The 23,679-nt window shown below is 39.3% G+C and overlaps 1 protein-coding gene across 1 annotated transcript; it reads left to right on the top strand.

Annotated features, from left to right (window-relative positions):
- Positions 1-339: 339 nt before the first annotated feature.
- Positions 340-21,648, top strand: LOC146311872 (uncharacterized). The gene is made up of 12 exons (XM_084741301.1): positions 340-643; positions 2,565-3,413; positions 3,588-3,768; positions 5,471-5,610; positions 11,020-11,585; positions 12,509-12,782; positions 12,900-13,095; positions 15,203-15,387; positions 15,734-15,829; positions 16,760-16,924; positions 18,720-18,813; positions 20,076-21,648. Exons 2-12 carry the CDS (start codon positions 2,597-2,599, stop codon positions 20,137-20,139), a joined length of 2,778 nt encoding a protein of 925 aa, XP_084597427.1. The 5' UTR covers positions 340-643; positions 2,565-2,596; the 3' UTR covers positions 20,140-21,648.
- The last annotated feature ends 2,031 nt before the right edge of the window (positions 21,649-23,679 follow it).

The raw sequence follows: 23,679 nt of genomic DNA, 5'->3' as shown, positions 1-23,679 counted from the left end.
GAATACAGAATACAAGTGAAAGATAAAGTATGAAAGAAAGAAAAAGTTCACTTAAGAAAATCTAATTAAGTTGTGCGCTCAAAGCTAACCTGGTGGTGGGCGGGACTTCGGCTCTCATTGAAGTGTTACAACTGAACCCTCTCTCCCGTATTTTACAAAGTGGGGTCAGGGGCCCCCTTCAGGTCTTTTATAAGGCTTCTTGGGATGAACTCAATGCCATGGTATTATTTCGCTCTAAAAACATAAATTACCACAGTTTTACAGGATTAATGGGTTTTGTGTAGCGGCAGACTGGGGGTTAACCCCCTTTTCTGTTCTCTAAACATTACGTTTCGCTGGTTTTACTGGTGTTTTATCTTCAGCTGTGGATGTGTGAATGGTGTACTGAGCCGTGGAGGAAAAAAAAAAAAAAAAGAGAAGAGAGCTTCCCTGGCAGGCATCATCCCCCTCAGTCAGTCTGACCGCCCACAGTTCAGTCCGGGGGGGAGAAAGTGCTGCTTTGTGAATGAAGGGAGCGGCGGAGGAAACAGCAGAAAACAAACTTTGACAAAATTATTCCCGACGGGAGAATATTTTTAACCTTCAGCCGAGAGGTTTCGACGGCGCAACAAGCGACACCTGGCCGACAAGGAGCCGGAAAACAGTAAGTCTCGAAGGATTTTTTTAGGACCTTGTGTGGCACTGATAGAAAGCAGATTGACAGCGTTTTTTTTTTTTTTTTTTCGACGGAAAGATGCATGCATAGCAGCCTAACCGTGACCGGAATAGCTGTCGTGAGATGGGAGATAATTTCAGGGAAGAATTTAACTCCATAGACTCTTTCTTCATCTTAAAAACGTCTTTTTTGCGTCCCAGTTTGATTTTCAAAGACAGCGACTGTCGTGCAAACTAATGTAGCCTTTTAAAAAGTCATTTTTATATCCAACGTGACGACTTTGAGTGATTTAGGGATGAAATGGGATTGGACGAATGCATCATATATTTCACTTGACCCAGCTGCAATTATTTTTTTATTATCTGTCAGTTTGTTACTTAATTCAGTTTATTCACAGCTAAAGCATTTCACCGTTTCATGCAAAGTTTCCATCTGCTTGCCACTGTGTTCCGCAACCTTACATGACTCATGCAGAAGACGTGCATTTCCCAGTGTCACCATGAACAAAAAATAGCCTCATAGAAGACTCTTTCATGATATTATGAGGTTTCTCCTCCTCCTGGGAGTCTGGGTCTGCAAGTAGTAAACATAAGATTTGATTACAGCACTGTGAACAGACTTCTTTAAGTCTACAGTAGCCAGTCCTTTTCTGTGGCTCAGGCTTATTGTTGTCCTTTAAATAAAACCGCAGAAGTAACTCTAAGTCATTTCTTATGGTAGATGCTATTTGCACCTGTTGTGGAGGAGACAAAGTAGCAATTTGCATGCAGAGTAGAAAAGCAAATGTGGCTATTTTCACCCAGGTGTATATAACTTATCATGGCAGAGACCCACGTTTGGCTATTTATACCCACATGGCAGAGACAAACCATGATCTTTCACTAAACCTAACCAAGTAGTTTTGTTTCATAACTTGACCAAGTAGTTTTGTTGCCTAAACCAAGCAAACTATGCCTAAAAACTGACAATAATAATAAAGTGTAAGTAGTTGCTACCACTGACATGTAATTTCTCGTGTGTAACCCATTCATCTACTACATCAACATGAATTTATCACTCTTGAAAACTGATATAAGGGGACCAAGTGTGAATAGCCAAATAGCTGCAGTGCATTTATTCGTACCCAGGTACAAATAGACACTTTGTAAATAGCATGACCGTAAACCACAGTATGAACACTCACTCATTTTTGCATCGGCAGGTGCTGTTTGCACCTGGGGTGAAATAGCCAATGTCACTCGTTACACCTGGGTGTAAATAGCTTATTATGGCAGAGGCAAGCAACCAGGTGTCTGTATGAAGCAATTTGCATTCAGGGTGTAATTGAGGAAGCAAATCTAAATACTACAAATGCAAATGTATAATGGTACAATATTGAAGTGCTGAATGAATTAATGATTGTATGTAACTAACTTAATTCTGCAAATGCACAAATACTGAAATACATAATGTAACACGGCACAATGCACCGCTTAGCAGAGTAACAAATTAGCACAGTAACTTTAGTAATTAAAATAAAAATGTTAAATCAAAAATCTAATGTGTACAGTAACTACAGTTATATAGTAATAAAGAATGATTAAAAATAAGTCAACTAAGTCTAAAAATTAAAGATAACTGATTTCTAATTTCACAGTAAATGCAAATGTCTTTTCTGCAGGATTGGACTTGAACCCCACTCTCCTGCAGAGTCGTGTGCTTAACTCATTCATCCATCACAACATTTATTCTCAGAAAATTTGTACTTTGTGTAAAGTAAGTAAAGTAAAGTAAAGGGGGTAAAGTGTAAAGTAAAGGGGTTGAGTGAAAAGCCAGATAGCTGCTGTGTGCTTATTCTCACCTGGGTGCACTTAGACAAATTTTACTCAGAAATGCAATTGGTGGTGTGTTTTTTGTTTGTTTTTTGCAGAAGCTCCGTTGTACAGTTCTAAGTTGTAAATCATGGTAGTCAGTTTGGCCTGTCTTTGCCTGGTGGTGGTGGTGGTCAGTGGTGACCCCTGCCTGATCATCAGCGAGATCAATGCTGACAACCCGCGACTGGACACCACTGAGTTTGTGGAGCTGTATCACACCAGTGGACAGCGGGCGTCACTGGATGGCTACACCCTCGTGTTCTACAACGGGAATGGAAATGTCGCCTACAAGGTGCTGGACCTCAAAGACCACAGCACAGATGACAGAGGGTTCTTCCTGGTGGGCTCGGTGGACATGTTGCCCAAACCAGCCATCCTCCTGCCACCCAACACAGTCCAGAATGGCCCGGACGCCATCGTCCTCTACCACACATCTGCCGCTCGTTACAACGAGAAGATGAACGTCACGGCTCACGGGCTTGTGGACGCCGTAGTGTACATGACTCGCCGCACCGGGGGCGCAGAGTTCCTCGCTGAAATCCTGACACCAGGAGAACCAGCCTTTGTTGAGGATGAAACCGCCCTCGAGGGGGACGAGTCCATTGAGAGGTGCCTTCTGTCTGAAGACCGCTGGGGCTTTCAGGTGTCCTCACCATCCCCGGGTCAGAGGAATAACTGCACCCCACCTGCCGCCCCAGCAACCATGCCTGTCATCACTGAGCTGAAGCTGGGTGGAGGGCAGGTGGATGGGTTTGTGGAGCTGACAGAGGCTTCAGCTGCAGGTCCTCTGGTACTGGCTGTGTTGGACGGGAAAACGGACAGGGTCAGTGTCAGTGCAGACATCAGTGTGACCACCTCCAGGAATGGTTTGATCTCCATGAACATCGAGAAGAGCTACATGAAAGGTCCGTGTGCTGTCTCTGGATAATGCAATTTAGCTAAACCATAACTGTTTCAGCTTCATCAGGTTTCACATATGGAAGCTATGTAGAGCTTCAGTGTCTTTTGGTAAATTTTCATTCATTCATTCACTTTCGTTTTAGCGTAAATTCTTTTTTCCTGTTATGCTTTCTTCTCAGGAGATGAGTCTGGGGCAGTGGCTATTTACAGTGGCAGAGCCTCGGACTTCCCTGTGGGCAGTCCGCTGAGCCAGACACAGCCACTAGATGCTTTTGTATTTGCTGGACCTGGAAGCAAGCCGAGTGCCAACCTCACAGAGACTCTCATCCCAGGAAGACAGCCCTATCAACTCAGCAACAGGTAACAATGGAACAGAAACAGTAGAACTCTAATTCTACTGCAGGGCATACAAGGGTGTGACTGTCACAGTGTTAGTAATCTTTAGTGGTTATTTTTGACGCCTCAGTTTCAAGTGTTGTGAAACACTCTGCTAAACATGTTTCATTTGGCAGGGGAAAGGGCCGGCTTGTGACCACTGTTCCTCTTCGCTGATGCGTTTTTTCCTATTTGGCGTGTGTCATCACCGTACAGGCTCTCACTCACTCTGACTCAAAGACACCTCAATAGATATTTTTATAGCAGCTCTCAAATTTGACCATCAGGTTTAATTAACACCTCTCTGTTTAAAAAAAGAGCACTATGCAACAGAACTAAAGGATTTACAGCCATGCTAGCAGCTCTGTGAGGCTGTAACTTTAAAGCACAGTAGGGTTTTGAAGAAACTAATACACATTACGTTACCGTGTTACCGGCTAAGAAAAGTAACTTGCTAGAATATTTTTGCTTTGCCATTTGCGATTCCTTGCTCACGTTGGTTATATTGTCCTGAAGATCAGGCAGCAAACTTGGCAGAGGCATATTGCACAACTACCTCAATGAAAACAATAAAACATAGGCTTGAATCGCCCACTGTTCATTATGTTTTATCATGCAACTAATGAACCTGTTGGCTGCAGAAAACACATGCCTACATACAAACTATAAAAGCCCACATGCTTTTCAAAAAATCACCTACACTCATCCAACAATGTTTTTTCAAAATATGTCATGCAACAATAACCAACTGTGCTTTCACATATATTTAGGTTGAAGAAAGTCCGCAGTTTACCACATGTCAAATATTGAAGGGTGCAGCTAGATTTGTCAAAATGTGACAGTGAAGAATAAGTCACATAAGTAAGGTTACAAACTGTAAGTTTAAAGGACCAATCTGTAGGACTTAGTGGCATCTAGGGGTGAGGTTAGACATTGCAACCAACTCATGCAGTGTTTTTGAGAAGCAGATAGTGTTATGGTCAGGTCTATGTCTGTTCTCTATCACAAATGCAAATTAAATGATTGCTGATTTGAAAACCTAACTAAATAACTGATTACTTGAAGTGCAAACTCGTTACAACCAAAAAGTAACCTGAGTACTCTAACCAGCTCCTTTGTAGGACATTAATCCCAACACTGGTGCTAACATGTTGAGGATTAGCAGGTGTGTTGTCTAGTTAAGAATCTCAGCATGCTAACAGTAAACACATAGTACAGCTGAAGCTGATGGTCATTAGTTAAGGTCAGAGGTTATTACAATGTTATTACAGTTGAGGGGAACATGAATGTGTACACTGAAGTTTCAAAGCAATACATACATATAGTTGTGAAGAAATTTGCAAAAAAACATAAACGTCAGCCAATTGGTGGTGTTAAAGTAAGTAGGATTCAACTTAAATGAACTTAAAATGTCTGTACAAAATTGCATGGCAATTAATCCAATAATTGCTGAGATGTTTAAGTCTGAATCAAACCTGAACCACACTGGTGTGACTAAAAACTAAAAAAAACTTAGCATTACAATTAGTTTCTTTGTATTTAAAATCTATATGATTGGATACCCTTGCAATGTAATGTGTTTGCCCTCAGCAAAATATGAATGTGTCACCCAACACAAACCAACTGTAAAAATAAAATAAGGCTAAATTTATCCGGGGTGTTTTTAATAATTTAATTGTTTTGTCAGTTTGAGAGAAGGAGGCTTCTATCTGAGTCGCTGTGGGGTGGCCACCTGGACCAGAGATCCTGGTGTATTCTGGGAGGCCCCGCAAACTCCTGGACAGCCCAACCAGTGTCCCTGGCCAAAGATCTGCCCGCACAGTATTGGTGAGTGTTTGAATGGATGTGCCTCATGAATTTATATTAGATGCTCAGCATTATTAAGAGTTGTATGTTTGACACAGTTTATGAGATTCAGTCAACTGTAAAGAGAAGAAAAGAGGATTTCAAACCAAATTTTTTAGCTGGACTTATTTTTGCTCAAGATAGTTGTTGCTAATACGATTAACAGAAAAAAAAAACACATTGTTAATTCCTTTCTGTAGTTTACAGGTAGTAAAGAAGGGGATAGTTAAGACGAGTAATTGAGAGGAGGTTTTAAGTCCCACCTGATCCAGACATTTACAGTTGACAGGATACTTGAGCTCCACACATTTTATTAGAAAATGTTCAATTTGTGGCACTTAATATGTGTGAGACATGTTATCTCACTCATTTATCAAAGGCACATATTAAAACATATTGGCTTGTTAAAACTACCTGCTTTTAGCACTAACTCTCCTGTTTGTCTCAATGCTAAAATGCCAGTAATTTACATTATTCTTGGCCAGTGTGCCCTTTATTTAAATAATTTATTAATATACCTTTAATTCCACAGATTATGACATGAAACCTAAATTAGATTAGGATTAGATAGTATTTGTTTTGGTGTTATTTAATTCAGCTATGCACAACATTATTCTCTAACAACTACCTTCCAAAAACCCTCCAAAACACATACAGTATTAACTTCAGCCCTAAAGTTTATAATTTAAAAATGACCAAGAATGTGTAAAGCATGACAAATTGATGCTGTAAATGAGATGTGGACAGTTAAGAGACCTTGTGTTGACATTTGTGAAAGAAAATATAATGCGTGCCCATGACTTAATGATGCGTGGGAACAAGAACATTAAGTCATGGCCATGACTTGATAACGTGTGAGAGCGAGGTGATGTGTGGCCGTGAGAAAATTAGGATGACTCATTCTCAGAAAGAGATTTGTAATTCAGCTGCTCAGAATGAATATTATTAAATGTTCAGAATGAACACCCTTGAATGCTGATAGTAGTCTGGCCTCGGAAGTTACAGATTTTATCATTAACCAACTGAGGAACTGAGGAACAAAGCAACATTACAGGAACAATTATTGCAAATTAAAGAGTTGGTGGATGATGCTGTTCTAAGAAGGAACAACTGTTAAGGGAAATGAAAGATAAGGACTGTTTTGTTAGAGAAATCAGTTGTGCTTTCACAAATGTTGAAGTTTTGGAAAGCCCATGGTTTACTATTTGGACTCCTTTCCTATTCTGCAACATGATAAGCAAAATGTTAAATATTCTAGGGTGCAGCTACATTTATCAAAATGTGAACAGAATGTGAAAAAAGAAGTTACAAATTCTGCATTTTCCAGTAACAAAATAAGATTATTAAGGTAAAGAAACATGCTCATGAAGATCATGTGATAGGATTTAAAGTTCCAGAACAACTACTAAATGGACCTTGTGTCAGTTTCAATAATTGAAATCAAAAAGCAGGATCTGCGATTCTCTTGCTACTTTTTTCCATTCCTGCCTACATGCGCATGTCTGGTGAAGAAGACTAAAACACTTTAAAGTTGACACTGTCTACTTTATTAGTAGTTTCTCACTGATGAAGTTGAAGATGTACCCTGTTCTTTGATTGCTCTTTGCTGTCCATCATTGCTACAGTTAGCTTGCAGCTAGCTCAGCTCGCCCAGTTTCTGCTGGTAATATTTTAAGTAGCATTTCACACAAATCTGCTGTGAAGGATGTAGGAAGACACTGTAGTAACCTTGCATAAACAGGGACTTTTATTTATCTTCTGTGACAGCAAACACAATACACAGCCTTTCACTAACTATTATTATATGCTTATCTAGCTACAATACAGCACATTACTTCTCTGTGACTACGGCAACATGCTGACACTGGGAATTTGAAAGAAGAAGAAAAAAGAAAAAAAAATGTTTAAAGTGAAAATCAAATAGAATCATGGATTTAGAGAACTGTGACATCCCTAGTGGTGAGCACCTTTTTCAAAGTCAAAAAAAGCTTGTACCTGAAGATCCTTAAAGTCTGCTAGAAGGCGTTATAATAGGATCAATTCTGATTCAGATTTTTATTAATTACAACATTGAGCATGGCATGTAGGTTACACCCAGATAAGACAGGCTTTAAACGAACAAACTTCCAGATTAGCCAGACCTGTTTGGAGAAGCAAACAAAAGGCTGTTGGCTCAACTTGAACCATCTGTTCTGTAGTCAGAGACACATCAAGAAAGTCAGATTCTGTGCAAAAGAAGCTGCTCTTTGAAGGAGCAACACAACAATACCTTCAGTCACATAAGTAGGAGGCCGGGGTGGTGGAGGGAGCTGCAGCAGGAAGCAGAGCTGGCAGGGGGGACTTGGCAGAGTGATGGTGAGAAATGACAGTTTATAAACGCCCCCTGTTACAATTGTATGAATGTAATTGGATGCCACTGGTCAGAACAGGATGATGCATCAATGAGCCAATGATACTGAGCTCCTCCTGACACCGATCAGCTGGTGTGAGCGCTGATTCAGTGCTCTGCCTGAACTAACACAAAGGTCCATTTAACCCAGTGGTGCACGAACACACTGTTTTTACAAGCAATGAGAAATTGTTACCAACTTTTTGCGCTTACTAGTGTTTTAGATCATCTGGTGAAGCTTTCTGCTATCTATTACTTCTGTGGCCTTTTTTTTGGGGGGGGGGTGGGGGGCGCTCCTTTGGACGTTTTAGCAATGCCAACATGTTTCCAGATCTTTCCAATTTTATTAGTAAGTAGCACAGTACTAGTACAGAGTTGTCATATCCATCAAAATATGAGAATAAGACCCCACTGGGATTATTCTTTGAGCACCTCTGTCAGGGGACAGCGCCAAAAATAGCAGTTAACTATTATTCATCTGTCAGATGAATAATAACAAAACAGTAGGTCAACTGATCAAGTAAAGCCAACAACTAAAAGCAGCAGAAATAGCACCAAAAAAAGACAAAGAAGACAGATGTCAGAAGACATTTTTCTGACTTAAGAATTTATAAGGCCCACTTTATTTGTTGCAGTCATTACAAGGAATCTGATAAAAACATGTTTTTGTGTGGGAATCAGTATTGTGTAGTGCAACATCATTATCGTCATGTCTCATTTAGCTTGTATATTTCCTGTTTTATCGTTTAATCTTATAGTGTGATATGGCTTTCACTCATTTTAGGAGAAACTAAGTGAGAACAAGGCAATCTCTAACGCCCACCTCATATGGGTAACGGAGTTACAGTGTCCTCTGTGTACTCCTGATGTGATGTATACTGTGTGAAATCTATGGGGTTCTGAGGAATTCAGTACTCTGTACAACAACCTTGATGGCTGCAAACTGGCACGCAAGTTTTTTCATTAAAAGGCAATGTGGTCCTTTACATGAGTAAATCATTAACTATCTTACTATAAGTTGAGGGCATTTGTTTGTTTATTCTATATTCTATATTCTGTATTTAACTTTGAACCAGTGGCCAAAGCTCCATTCTGTAGTAAATGATAAAATAAAGAAACATCAGGTTTTTAACTCCTCATAGTATATATCAAAAATGTGTGTGCTTCACAGTCTTTCATCTGCTTATAACTAACAAATATGAACAAGTGAATGTTTCTGAGAAGTCAGTTGAATGCAACATTATGCAACACTGCCATCTACTGCCCTGTATTTGGTACAGCTGTCCCCTTATATAAAATTTAAATATGTGTAAAAGTAAAAGAGATAGACTTCAAGGTGGCGTTGTCTCATTCTGCTATATCTTGTCACGGTGCTCTGATGTTCAGTCATCCCATATGGGAATTTCAAAAGTTCTTGAACAGGCCTTAGTGTTCACTGCTCCATCATGTCAACAGATCCCTGTGCATGATGTGCAGGGCTCATGTCTCCTGTCACAAAACGGTGACGTGCTGCAGAAAATACCTCAACACACTTGTCACATTTGATTCATAAAACATTTACAAAATGTTGTCACCCAAACACGTTGTCAGACTGTGTTAGTCAGTAGATTTGACAAGAGCTTTGTTAGCATAAGCCACGTGTTTGTTGGTGTTGCAGTCGAAATGAAACATTTATGGCATTATTTATTATACTGCAGGGCATATTTTCACTTTAGTAACTGCAAGAAAATGCAGAAAATGTCAGGATGTTGTAACTTTTGTGTCCACTTTTTATACTAGGGTATAAAAACATAACATACAGAAAAAAAACAAGTGATATTCAAATGATATTAGGTTGCTTTCAAATAAGATCTCTATGACTATGTCTCTCCTGTTTTCAGATAAAGATGAAAGTTAAAAATTGTATTTCTCTAAATCCATGTGACACTTGACACTATATTCTCTAATGAAGAGATCATTATGGATATTGTAGGTATTGAGCACCTTGGGAAAAAAAACCTTTTTGGTTTGTTTCCATGTGAATAATTCTTAGGTTTCATCTATCTCTCCATTTTATATGTATGTGTTTTCCTGAAAAACAGTAAAATCAACATTCTGTAAAACATTGTGTAAAACTTCAATATAAAGTATATAAAAGGAATTTATTTATATTTTGAACAGACCTTAGCTAAAGGATCAAACAGATAAATTTCCTTGCAAATTTTTCCCCCATAAATGTCTCACGGGGTTCCACAAGATGGTAATTATTAGACTATAATTAAATTACATCAGTACTTTCTTTTAAGCAAAATTAATTGCTACAGTGTTTATTTTATGCAATACTGCACAGATTAAAAGAGAAATATGTAATAAATACACTGTCTAAATCATAAAATGGCTGTGATTTGTCATTGGAGATTAAGGAAAGATGATACATTGAAAAGAAAAGACATCAACAACAACTCTAAAGCCACCAAGTTCTACTTTGAAATGTACATGTTCCGGGCTGGAATTTTTCTTGGCCATAATGCCCTTTTCACATTTATTAACTTTACATGGAGCTAAAATTATGTTTGCCAAATGAGTGTCTGTTTATGAGCCACAAGAAATGATTAATAATCTTTTAGAAGGAGTCGATGTTTGTAACGGTTAAATAGAGCAGTGACTGAGTTCCAACTCCAAAGTGTATATTTTCAGAGCCCATTTTAAAAACTAGCTATCAGTGTTGCTTATTTCACCCTGAAGAAAAAGTTAGACCTTTTGGGAATGTTTGTTTGCTTTTTTACCAATGAGAACATTTTTACTACTCTTCTATCTGTTTGTTGAATCTGTAGCTACAGCCAGCAGCCAGTTAGTTTACTGTAGTTTAGCACAAAGACTGGAAGCAGCTGGCTGTTACTATATAAAAGTAACAAAATCTGCCTTTCAGATTTTTAACACATCATTATTGTTCACAAAAATGTGAAATAAAGCCAAACTATTCTTGTAACTGCAGCTTAGTAATACTTTCCTGTTTGCTTTAGTGATTCCAGGAGGTACAGATTCACCGCCTCACCTCCCACCCTGGGGGAACAGTGACTTCCTCATCAATGAGCTGAACACAGACACACCTGGCGCAGCTGAGGATGGCGAGTACATCGAGCTTTGGCACCCATCGGGACGCCGTGTCTCCCTGCAGGGCATCTGGATACTACTGTTCAGTGCACACAACAACAGACCCTACAGGGAGATCAGCCTCAGTGGACACTTCACCACATCGAAGGGCTACTTCCTGCTGGGCAGCGACAGGTTGGTGCCAGCTCCATCGCTCCGCCTGCCCCCCAACACCATCCAGAACGGGCCAGATGCTGTGGCGCTCTATCGCAGCCCTTTTGGCCCACCATCGGCCACGCAAAGGGGGATCCCCACCAGAGGCCTGCTGGATGCTGTCGTGTACCGACAGAGAGGATCAGACAGGGAGGCTCAGGAGTTGAGTAAAGCTCTGACACCAGGACAGCTGCCTCTGCTGGAGGATCCAGAGGTTCTGCCTGGTGATGAGGCCCTCAGCCGCTGTAGAGGCCTTTACCCCTACGACCTGTCCGCTTTCTCAGTGAGTACAAAGGTTTCACAGAGCAAACTGAAATCAAACACTTAGTCAGACTAAATCCCAAAATGGCCGAAACACATTGTGGAAAACAAGGAAGGCAAATACTGATTAAATTTTAATTTCTGATGTATACAAATAAGAGCATTAAAGGAATAATTTGGCATTTTGCTTTGAAAATTTGCTGATTTACTTCTAGGGCTGCAACCAACAATTATCTTCACTGTCTATTAATCTATTGATTATTTTCTTATTTAACTGATTAGTTGCTCGGTCTATAACATACCAGAAAATGGTGAAACATGATAATCAGTGTTTCCAAAAGGAAACAAAAAGGTAAAGTGGATGATAACATGACATGAAATGTTTAACTTTTGTAATGGTAGCTCATAGATGGCTATGATAAGGTTTGATAAACAATAACAACTCTTAATATTACTTGCACATGGTATGACGATGGATTAACTTAGAAGAGTCAGAGGTAGTTGATAATCCTACCGTTACCGTTGTTCTGGTAATTCTGTTGTTGGTGCACAGTTAATATGGTTAATATAATTCAGAAAAAAAGGGATTCGGGTTATAAATGAAGACATGAAATGAAAAAATGTAATTAAATACTTGTCTTCTAGTTACAGGAGTGAGTGACAGAAAGGTTGAGTTAAAGACTGTCACAGAGATATTAGTGTATTGTGTGATCCCTGTTGATTATACCATATTGATCGTCACTGACAATATCCTGGAAAACTCCTGGAAAATGATCCCTAGAATGACCTCTTCTTGATACATGCTAGCGGAAGCTCCAAGAAGTTTTGGCATGTATTTTCCAAAACATTGAACTGTTCTGGCAAGTTTTTAGCATTTCTGACCAGAAGGTAAACACAATGTGATGCTTTTAAAGCCCATAAAATGAAATGCATCGATCACCACAGGTGGCTCCGCCCACCCCTCTGAGGGAGAACAGCTGCCCCCGCCCTCCTCCAGCCCCTGAGGGTGTAGTGATCAGCGAGGTGGCTAGTGGCCATTGGACCAATCACAGCCAGCAGAGGGCCTTTGTGGAGCTGCATGGGCCCCCAATGACAAACCTGCTGGGCCTGGTGCTCACTGTGTTTGACCAGGAGCGCAGTGGGACCGTCATCGCCCTTCCTTTGACCGGATCTGTGGACCCAGACGGATTTTACATTGTTGGAAATGTCACCGGAGCAGGTGAGGGCAGGACGGTGCCTTGTTATTCAGGGATTGATGACTCTCCCACAGTCTCTTTTTGTATCCATCCCCTCCATCTCTCACTATACTGCTTCACCTCCTCTCTCTCCTGCATAGATCAGACTTTCCCGGAGGGCTCCACGGTGCCGGCACGAGGAGCGGTCATTCTGTGCTATGACCTGTTCAGTGTCTGTAGAGCTGGCACCGCTCTGACCAACTCCAGCCTCAGAGACGTACTCGTGTTCAGTGAAAACCAGCAGCTGCTCTCCTCTCTTTCCACCACCAGAGGGAGACAAGTGATTCCAGCTCTCAGGTGAAATCACAGAACGAACCCCTGACCTTAATGAGAACTTTTACATTCATGATTCTTTGTCTTAAACCCAATTAAGGCTGTACTCTCACTGTTGGAAATGTCATATAAAGGTTTTCATCAAATTATCAAGTCAAGGCAACTGACACACCAACACCCTGGCCAAAAGACCTTGTTTCCTGCTCAGTTTTTTTTTTCACAGTTGGTTCTCTTTTAATCAAGGAGGATAACCATGGCAACAAATGCTTTACTGCTAACCCGGGCAGATTAAGCAAATCAAAACAGCCCGCCTGCTATTCGGTCACGTCATATCTATAATTATTTCTCACATTAGAGATTTAAGTAAATGTTTAGCTAGAATTAGAAACCTGTTATGTCATCAGGGCTTCATCAGAATTTAATACACTTGAATTAAATAAACCATATTAACCTTAATGGAAAAAAGTGATATACAGGCAGCAAATGGCGTATTTTTAAAGAGTCAGGATCTGTCTGCACGTGTGCCTCACGTTAATTAAAGCAGCATGAAGCTATGTCAAGGAAACAAAGCAACATTGTTTTTTTCCAGCTGGAAAATTTTGGAGGTAAACGGTTCAATCAGTCACAATCGGCTCTGACGAGGGCTGACAGAATTCCTGGGGAAAACCCTGGATTTCTGACAGCGTTTGGCTCGGTGTTGCCTATTTACAGCAGCACTTATATTCCATCACTGCTGCTCAAGAGAACACAAGGTGGCTTTGTCAGTTTTTATGGAGATGAGATGATGATGATTGGGGGAAAAAAAAAGATATCTAGGTATAGACCCACATACTGAGAAACTGCTGCCTGAAAATTATAGCCTAAATGCCACACTTGGGTCAAATCAACCTAATCAAACATTAATCAAGCACTTTTTTCATCAAGTTACACTATTTGTGGTTCTTCTCCTCAACAATCAGATATTCCATGTCAATATTTTTATTTTATAGTATTTTTACAGTTGTACCTGACTCAGAATATTCTCAGTTTGATTAGATCTGGCTGGTCAGTACAGAATTTTTTTTTTTTGCTTGTTTTTCTCAGTTCAGTGCCACATTCAAGTCTTATATCAGCCTACAAGGGTTTATTGTACCAGTTAAGACTCTTATTAGACTTTTATTGCCTTTGTTCATCATCTGTGATGTGAAAACATCATATTTCCACACAGAGAAAGTAAAAGTGCACCATGGAGCGTCTTCCCGGGATGCTGACAGCGCTGTCAGTCACTTCAGCGCGTCATCTGCCTTGCACACTCTGTGGTGTGCCTGGGTGGCTGAAGTGGGTGACAACGTTTCACCTGCAGTTCGTGTCTGTCGCCCTTTACCGCTTCCATCACAGTTAGTTGGTGGTTTGTGGTATGTAAGGTTTACAGCCTGCCAGGCTTTTGCCTTGCTCTCTGTAGCTAAACACACAGCTAAAAGACAAGAGCAGAAACTTGTTTGCCAACCACTAGTTTCACCTCCTCTCACTAACACATGTTGTCATAAGGACTTTTTTTTTTTTAGCTGATATAAAAATATATTTATGATTCACCTAACCTCCCTCATCAAAATTTCCCCTGTGCCTTTTTTTGGAAGTTTCTAGGGGTGGGATGTCACAATTTCAATTCTGAATGGAAAATCATTTGAAATAAGTTTTTAATTTCAGTAATTGAAATCAAAAGCAGGATCTGTGATTCTCCCAGTGATTTTTTTTTTTTTTGCATATTGACCAGGTGGAAGGCACTAACTATACATAAATAGCCAGTCTTCTCAATGATGGACTTGTTTACTTGTGTAGTTCACAGGGAGGCATTAGTATTGAACTGAAACTGTTTCATAAGCAGTTTAAAACTGTAGTACTTTGACCAGCCCCTTAGAGCATGCATTTGTCTGTAACTGCAGCAACAAATCCTGTAGTCTACATCAGATATCAGGGGTCAGGTTACCCACAAGGCCACCGTTCCTAAAGGGAGTCGGCATTGCTGAAAAAAAGAAAAGTTTAAATCAATTTCTTAAATCAATCAATCTAATCAAACCAAGGATTTGGTGAATCGTGACATCCCTCATGTATATATGTGTATTCATACATGTGTTGATGTGTGCCTGTACAGATCAGTGGAGGATGGTCCTGTTTCGCTCAGCCGGTGTTCATGCTGTGAGGTTCGAAGCCCCTCATCCTGGACAAGCTCCTCGCCCACTCCTCACAGCACTAATCTCTGTCCGAGCTCTGCCTTCTCAAGTCACATTGACCTTTGCCTCGGACCCCTGTCCAGTGACTGGCAGGAGCAGTCAGGAGGTGAGGCATTATGACATGACACAACTGAAATGTATAAAGACTGAATAAAATATAGTGAGAAGATGTTAGATAGAAAGATAGATGTTATACTGCATGTTGCAAAGATTGAACGCTACAACCAACATATTCTCCTTTTCCTTGCGCATTTCACATTTATTTAAGTTCAAATTAATGCCAAATGTTTTTCAAGAATCAGTAAGTGTCTATGTATGAGTATCAGCTTTACATTGACACCCGATCAAATAATAGTGCAGGACTCAGTGTCACTTGTCATTGTCAGAATGTAATGTTGTGCTCATCTTGTGCTTTTTTCTAATCATCACATCCTCCTCTCTGCTTGTTTTAGACTGCAGTGGCCTAATCCAGGGGAAGAGAGTGGCAGAAGTGGCTGACTACCTGGAGCAGAAGTGTCACTGTGGGATCTCTGCCTTGTATCTCCAAGGTGAGGCGCTTTCTCTCAGTATAAATTGAAACGGTCACATTTGGCTGATTTTTAATAATAGTAATAAAAAATCACTCATCTCAAGTTTGGAAAAATTTCTGAAAAAGAACAAAATGATTATAGACCACTGATTTCACTGGCTCTGGAGGAGACGCTGACTTTTAACAATCGACGACGTGGTGCAAACTGCTGTTACCATGGAGTTGTAGTTAAGTGGGGACAAAGACCTGTGGTCAAGGTGCACATACATGTCATTACAGCAATCGTCATTCCAGGTTTATTTTTACTGACCACATACTGGTGTAACAAGGTGCATTTGAGTTTTGAAAGCAGCTCAAATAGAAGTCAGATTTCTGAGTGATAAAGCAGTGTTTCGCCCATGTAATAATGAAGCAACTCACTCGCTGCAGGATGTCCTGAACACTTTTATATGTACAACTGCAATGCCAAATAAATTGGAAAGCTGTAGAATGCTCAAACCTCAACACCTGTTTGGAAAAAAAAAATATTAAATTATTAATAAAAATTACATTAACGATATATTACCATACCATAACATAACCCATAAACATAAACAATACTACACTGGCTCGTGAACACTTTGGAAAACCATTGTTGATTAATACAGTTTGTTGCTGCATCTACAAATATAAGTTAAGACTCTACAATGCAAAGCAAAAGCCATATATCAACAACATCCAGGAATGCTGCTGACTTCTGTGGGCTGACTTTAAAAACCAGCATCTGTGATGGCATGGGGTGTGTTACTGCCTATGGCATGACTTACTGTCACATCTTTCAAAACTTGAACAATTAGTGTCCTATTTCATTGAATCATTCTGTTTTTATTTGCATTTCACATAATATCCCAACTTTGTTGGATTAGGTTTGTAGATAAGAAAACATTTGTCCGCCTGTTTTTTGTTCAAGGGGCCAACTTTTCCTGTGTGTCTGGGTGGCTGCGAGTGTGGGGAAACATCCACGCGCTGTCGGCCCATCAGAAGGCCCTAATCATCCAGACGTCACACATGAATCCTTCATCTGCTCAGGGAGACATGTGTTCTGCTCCGACCACAGGCCGTTATTCAAGCACAGGTAGCACCTTCACACAACAAAGTGTACACAAACAGTCGGTTTATGCTTAAGATGCAAGGTGTCACAGCTAGTTCATTATCACTTCAAAAAGAAAACAGATGCTAATCGGCTTAATCAATGAATTAATAGTCTGTAGTCAGATGTGAAAATACAGCCTGTTCAACTTTCTCAGTATGGTCTAATGCAACACACTGGCAACCTCCAGCCCTGTATGAGATATATACTGTGCAGTAGTTTTTTTTTTACACATAATGGAGTCTGTTTATAGACATGTCGTCTTGGTAAGGGATTAAATTGTTGTAAGGTTTGCCGGATCTTTGCAGGAGATGTAATTCTCATCATAATGGTCATTGGGATCTCAGCTGCTTCTTTATGGTGTGGTTACAAAAGCACACCTTATCAGTGAATAAGTGTTTTTACACTGTGACTGAGAAAACAAGATGTTTCAAAACAAAACAAAGTGCTCCTCTGACTGCTCTACAGTACATCTGCTATGTTTGTATTTATGAACGGGCCGATTCACCACCTCTCTATTGATAAGATGGGACTGAAAGGAAAGTGAGAAGGCTCCTTGTCAGCTGTAATTACCATGAATTGAAAGAACTCTTATGTCAGGAGAAATTCCACCTCTTTACAGAAGTAGTAGCTCTTAGCAACATGACCACTTTTGTCCAAAGGGGCATCCACATTGAACAAAATATGTAGTAGCTTTAATAATCCTCAAGATTCATTATACACAAGATTTTCATCAACAGCCATTCAGTATTTTCTGTAATTACCTCTGTAGCAATTTTCTCAGATGGTGGCCGCCTTTCCCCATGCATGCTTAGATTGCATACCTACATATGAGTGAGTCAAAGGAAACAATGCATGCATGTAATCTTAAGTTACTGAGAGCCACATTAAGTTATTGCTAATGCAGATTGAACATTTCTTACCACTTATCCTTCACATTAAAAGCTTCCAGCTGGAGAGTGACTTTTATTGGGAGGCAATTATAGTAAATGAAATGTATTTATGCTGTTATTGTTTACCAAAAATGTATCCTCAACATAAGACATGCGTTTTTTTGTCAGTGTATCAGTTTTGCACACCTCCATCTTGTCAGTTCTCTTGTACTGCTCTGTGAAAAAATACTGTGTGCCATATGAAATCAAATCACACTCATGCATGATGGAAAAAATACAATTACTGACCAACTTCTTAAATAAAACAGCACCACTTTGCTTGGCTGCACTGTAAACAGATACACCAGTTACTCCTCTGTTGTATTGCTCACACAGTGGCTGCACAAGGAGCAGTCTTGTGGCTTTAAATGTTGAAATTAACAGTTTTTTATTAATAAATCTGGAATATGTCACTTATCTAGAGATGTTAAACCATATTACATTAAAAATAATTAAATTAACAGCTGCTTGGTTAGTTCTCAAAAGGCAGGCATGCACAAACGGCCATTATTACAGCCATTATAAGTATGTGACTAATACCATAAAGTGACAGTATAACGAGGCAAAACCTTTCTCAGGTACATGCAATTCATGCCTTTAGTTGAGAAAATTTCTGTTATACTCAGTGTTGCACTGGTGACAAGATTACATCCCGTCTGATTGACTTGGCAAAGACGACAGTCTTTCTTTGCATTAGGCCTTAAATGGGCTTGTAGAATCTGAAGGAAACTAAACCTGTTGCTGGTTTAAATGATGTTTGTATCAGGATATTTGAATTGCCATGTTGTTTTGAAACACATTAACTTGTTCAGAAAGTGTAACTGAGTCTTTATTTGATTCTCTCCTAGCGTCTGCCCTGGGGTTACAGATAGGACTGATAGTAGCGGTGCTCCTGCTGCTGGGACTTGGAGCGGCTTTGTTCACATATTTCTACAGACGGAGGTGAGGAGTCTTACTGGTTCCATTATTCTCTTCATCTTCTCTCCTCTCTGCTGGATGTGCACACTGATGCTGGTTTGCTTGAAATCTTCACAGATTATTAAATTGTTTTAACCCTTGACTTGTCATGCTTCTTCAGATTGCACAGTGATTGAGGGTTGTGAGTAGGATTTTTAATGATATATGTGTTTAATCGACTCAGAAATTCTCATTTAAGTTCCTTTTTTGGGAGCTGTCATAATATTAACAGTAAGTTAAAACACCGTACAGGCCCTCACCATTTCGGTTCTGTTGTGCTTTTTGGATGTAGTTGCTTGCATTGGTAAACCATCTGTGAGCACTGTTACATTTGAATACATATGTTAATAGAAATAAAAGTATAAATATGAACTGAAACTAACTTACAAAGTTTTTTCTTTGTAGTTTTGAGCCACATTTCTGGCACATTTTCAGTCTGGTAGAATAGAACATCATTTTCTAAAAGTGTGAAATGTTAGCTGTGCAGTAAATGTCAGGTTTCGGTGTCAGATTATGGCTTATAATTCAAGAGCAAGATCTTCTGTCTTGTCTTATCATTTTTCACTAATTTGGAACAGTCATAGAGGGAGAAAGGCCACGGTTCCTCCACTGACCGTGATATCTTAGACCCACTTTTTCTTGGCTGGAAAAAAATGCTCTTTAATGCTGAGCCCTATCACTGTCTTGACTTGTGTGTGCAACTCAGAAATTAATACAGAAAATTCACAACTGGTGTGGAAGTTGTTAATCAGACTGAATTGGAGTGGGTAGATACGACAGGTTGAGGGCAGAGTGGGGCACTCAGAAGGACGAAATATAAAACTTTTTCATTAAATTACTCCTGGAATGCTTGTGAATGACAGGAAAGGGTAGCACTGAAGGGTAATTCTGATATTTTAAAACATATTTTTATTTATTTTTTGGTCTAAATGGCTAAAAATATTAAAAACTTTGGAATTAGTCCCGTAGATTTCTTCAGTTGGCAGCCACAAAACACGCCAGTCTCAGATTGTTACACCATCAGACAGCCCTTTCTAACGGAGAACTGAAGCTGTTGTGTTGTTCTCTCCAAAGCCACCAGAATACTTTGACAAAAACAGCCGCTGGGTGGTATGTTCAAATTTTCCAATCGCCCATCATCAGCCCAGCTTGGGGGCTTTGGTTGGTTTGGACAGGGTGATATCAGTTTGCATCAAATTATCCAAACTATCCCTTTAAAGCTTGATCGTCTTTATCTTTACTTTCAGGCGTCCTCTGGACTATTACACCATGGAGCTGAGTGAACACGCAGAGGGATTGTCAGATCTATAATCCCGGTTTTGAATCGCTGCGTTTGCATCTGGAAGTGCTCGTGTGCATTGGAGGACTTCGGCGGAGAGAGTGAGAGAGAGACGGGGGGTAATCAGAGGTTAATTAGACCTGTACGTAACTGAGAGTGCGGTTGTTTGATACGAGTGCCACCATAAGTGTCCTTCTCTGTGTTTAAGGGAGATCACTGATCACTGACATGACTCATAGTTGTTTGCTAAGAGTGTGATGTGTGATATTTCATGGCAGCAGTGACACTTAAGACATCAAATCAAGCAACCCATGAGTTGAATTTCAAAAGATTTAACATATTTTTGTAAAGGTCAGTTTATAACCTTTGCCTGTGAACAGTGCTGGTTACTACTTTTAAAGGGGAAGGATGATGAAAGGGAGGATTTTGTTTTTAAATACTTGAGTCCTACATGGTCATTTTTGTTGACTTGTTCATGTTACTGTGGAAAAAGCCTTTAAATTTAAACGATGCTTTTGATTTATGCAGGAAACTCTTTCCTTTGTCACATTCTCAGCTGGTACTACAGTGTTTTAACAACAGACTTTATAACCAAGATAATATTCGTTAAGCTCACATTTATTCCTCAAAATGGTCGACTCTGCTTCGTTTTCCTGCTACATGCTGTAATAGTCTGTTTTAGACTCTTGTCACTGAAGGGCTTGATTGTGTTTTTAAATGTGAATGTCTTTAGCTAACTTGTGATGAGTGTCTGTAACCACTTTTGTATGCTTACGTAAAGCAAACTGTTTACATTTTCTTGATTTGAAAATTAGAAAAAGGGATGTGAGAGACGGATGTTGAAGTAAATCCTCGAATGAGGAGTATTTTTTAGAAATGAGAGATTGCTTGGTGTTAAGAAAATCAGAGCTACTTTATGTTTCACTTGTGTTTTTGTTTTTTAGTGGCTCAGAAACCTCTACTGTGCCTTTTACTTGTGTGTTATTTGATCAGCTGATTCCTCGCTTGTTGGAGGGAAAGTACAGCCATCTCTGTTGCAGCCATAAGTGTAAATACTATGGATATGGTTTTAGTATTCTTGGGGTGGGGGGGGGCATTTATCGGCAATATGAAATGATAAGTTATTGTAGAAATACAGAAACTAGCTGGGGTCAGAGCAAAAAGTGGACTATTTTAATTGGTTACATTAGTTTGATTATACTTTTCATTCCAGTTTAATTTGAAAATAATCATAAAATTGCCAATACAAAGTGCCATGAAATAAATGTATAAGCTTGGATATGCTCCATTTTTGATATAGTTAAAGGGATAGTTCAGATTATTTGTTGTGGGTTTGTATGAGGGACTTATAGTCATTGCATTACCCACAGTAGATGGCAGTCGACACGCCCCCACTTTGGAGGATCAGTAGGTGTCCCTGAGGACGAAGTTAAGTATAAGGCACTGCTGTTGACAGGGTCCGCAACAAAAGGTATTTTAGACACTTAAAAATATCAGTATCAGTTTAAGTTTAAGAATATTTGCACCTCTTCACTTCATTAGAGTCGACCTTTATTGACAAAAACTGATTTCGCCTGTGGAGTTTGGTTGTTTATTTGGCTTATATACAGTAACTGCATTCGTTTTACCCCACAGTACACAGCAGTTGCTGCTCACTTCCTCGATCTGTTAGTTTGTATAAGTTTTGTCACACAATAACACAGAAAAACCTAACTGATCGAGACAGTGGTAGAGCAGCAACTGCTGTGTTCTGCGAGGTAAAACTGCTGATTTCGTCGATGCAGTTTTGTTTGGAGAGAGCAAGATTTAGTGGTTTCCTGTCGTGTAAGGCCGTCTGATGCAAAGCAGAGCGATGTGACTATTTTAAACATAGTGTACACTTTAATTGTTTTATTATTATTATTATTTTTTATTTTTTTTGTAGACATTTTTAAGTGGCTAAAATACTTCATATCCACTTCACTTCATATCCTCTGTACTGATGCATCTCCTAACTGGGGGTGTGTGGACCAGCATCTGTTGTGTGTAATTCACTGACTTTCAGTATGACCCTCCTACAGCTTCAGTACACATCAAATAGTATGAACTTCCTCTGTAATGTGCCGCTACCTTGTAATGTTGCCTTACTCATCTGCTGTGGTGGACAGAATTACAGTACAGTTTGTTGTTCGCTTTAATTACCTTGGTGAGGAGATTTTCTTCCTCAGTACCATTTTCGCTCATTTCTAATTTCTCAGTATTGACATTAAAATACACCTCTGTCAAAATTAACATGATAAAATTCAACTGTTTTTTTGTTTGTTTTTAATTAAATACTAGATGGAAAACCAGAAAAAAACATGTAACTTAAAGCTTTTTAAGCATTCAGAATGAGCAAATATGATATTTCTCCCCTTGGAATGATGTTATGTAATGTTCAGAAAATGTCTTTTATTGTAAACTTATATATTTTTAGTGTAAAACTGTACATGTAGAAAGTTTTAAACAAAAAGCAGAAGGAAGCAATTGCACCTCAATATTACACCCCAAAATAATATATTGACATGCAGATGTGTTGATTCTTGAATAAAATGTGAGAAATGTTTGTTCTTAAAAAGCTACTTACTGCTGAAAATTGCTGAACACAATTTGATGCAACACTTGTGCTCTGAGCACTTGTTTAACATGAGAATCATCGTTCATCCCTACACACACACACACACACACACACACACACACATATACTTTATATATAGCGTACTGACAACAATCATAAGGAGTCTAAAAGCATTATATGGCTCAACAGATAATCTCAGTTGTCACAATCACAGACTGTGAGCAGCAGCATTCAAATCTAACAAACAACTTGTAAATGTTTTTACCTGGCACCAACACCCCCTTTACACCTAGTATTAAAATACAATCTGTATCTGGACAGGAAGATGCTCTGAAAATTGAGTTCAGATGTCTCAATCTAACTGTTATAAACATCTACTCTCTCTAAAATATTACTGATGATTTCTTGCAACTCATAAACAGACACTTAGTCATTCAGTGAACATACAGCATTAATTTGAATCCTAATAAATGTGAAACAGGAAAATAAAACCACCAGTCATTCTGATAGAAAGGAAAGGAAATTTTAAAAGGACAGTATTTTGACTTAACATGTGTCCTTAATCTCTGATGATATATCATCCTGAAAAAAAAACAGGAGCAAATTTAATGGCCAGATTAGATTATTACTATCCAGATACAGGTCACGTTTTAATACCAGGTGTAAAATGGGGTATAAAAGTCTGTGTATGTGCAGTAAATATTCATGTTATACTGCAGAAGATATCACTGATAAACTTAGTGTTATCTGCATCCCCAGGTCATAATTTAAAAGTTTTCTCTCCCATTTTTGCCTTCCAGTTCATTTTCCCTGTTTTCCGTCTAATGTCATGCACATGTAGCAGGTTTGGAATAAAAGACTTCCCCAAATGTGCAATTAAGTTTCACACCTGTTGTGTTTTCTTTCTCTGCCACTAGCTCCATTTTCATCCCCAGGTTAGTTCTCAAATATCTAATAACTGTCATTTCCATACTCA

Source organism: Lutjanus erythropterus, chromosome 17 (genome assembly GCF_056507025.1).
Source record: "Lutjanus erythropterus isolate fLutEry1 chromosome 17, fLutEry1.hap2, whole genome shotgun sequence".
In the NCBI taxonomy this organism is placed as follows: domain Eukaryota; kingdom Metazoa; phylum Chordata; class Actinopteri; order Lutjaniformes; family Lutjanidae; genus Lutjanus; species Lutjanus erythropterus.
Note: the sequence above shows the minus strand (reverse complement) of the source record. Positions and strands in the feature narration are given on the sequence as shown.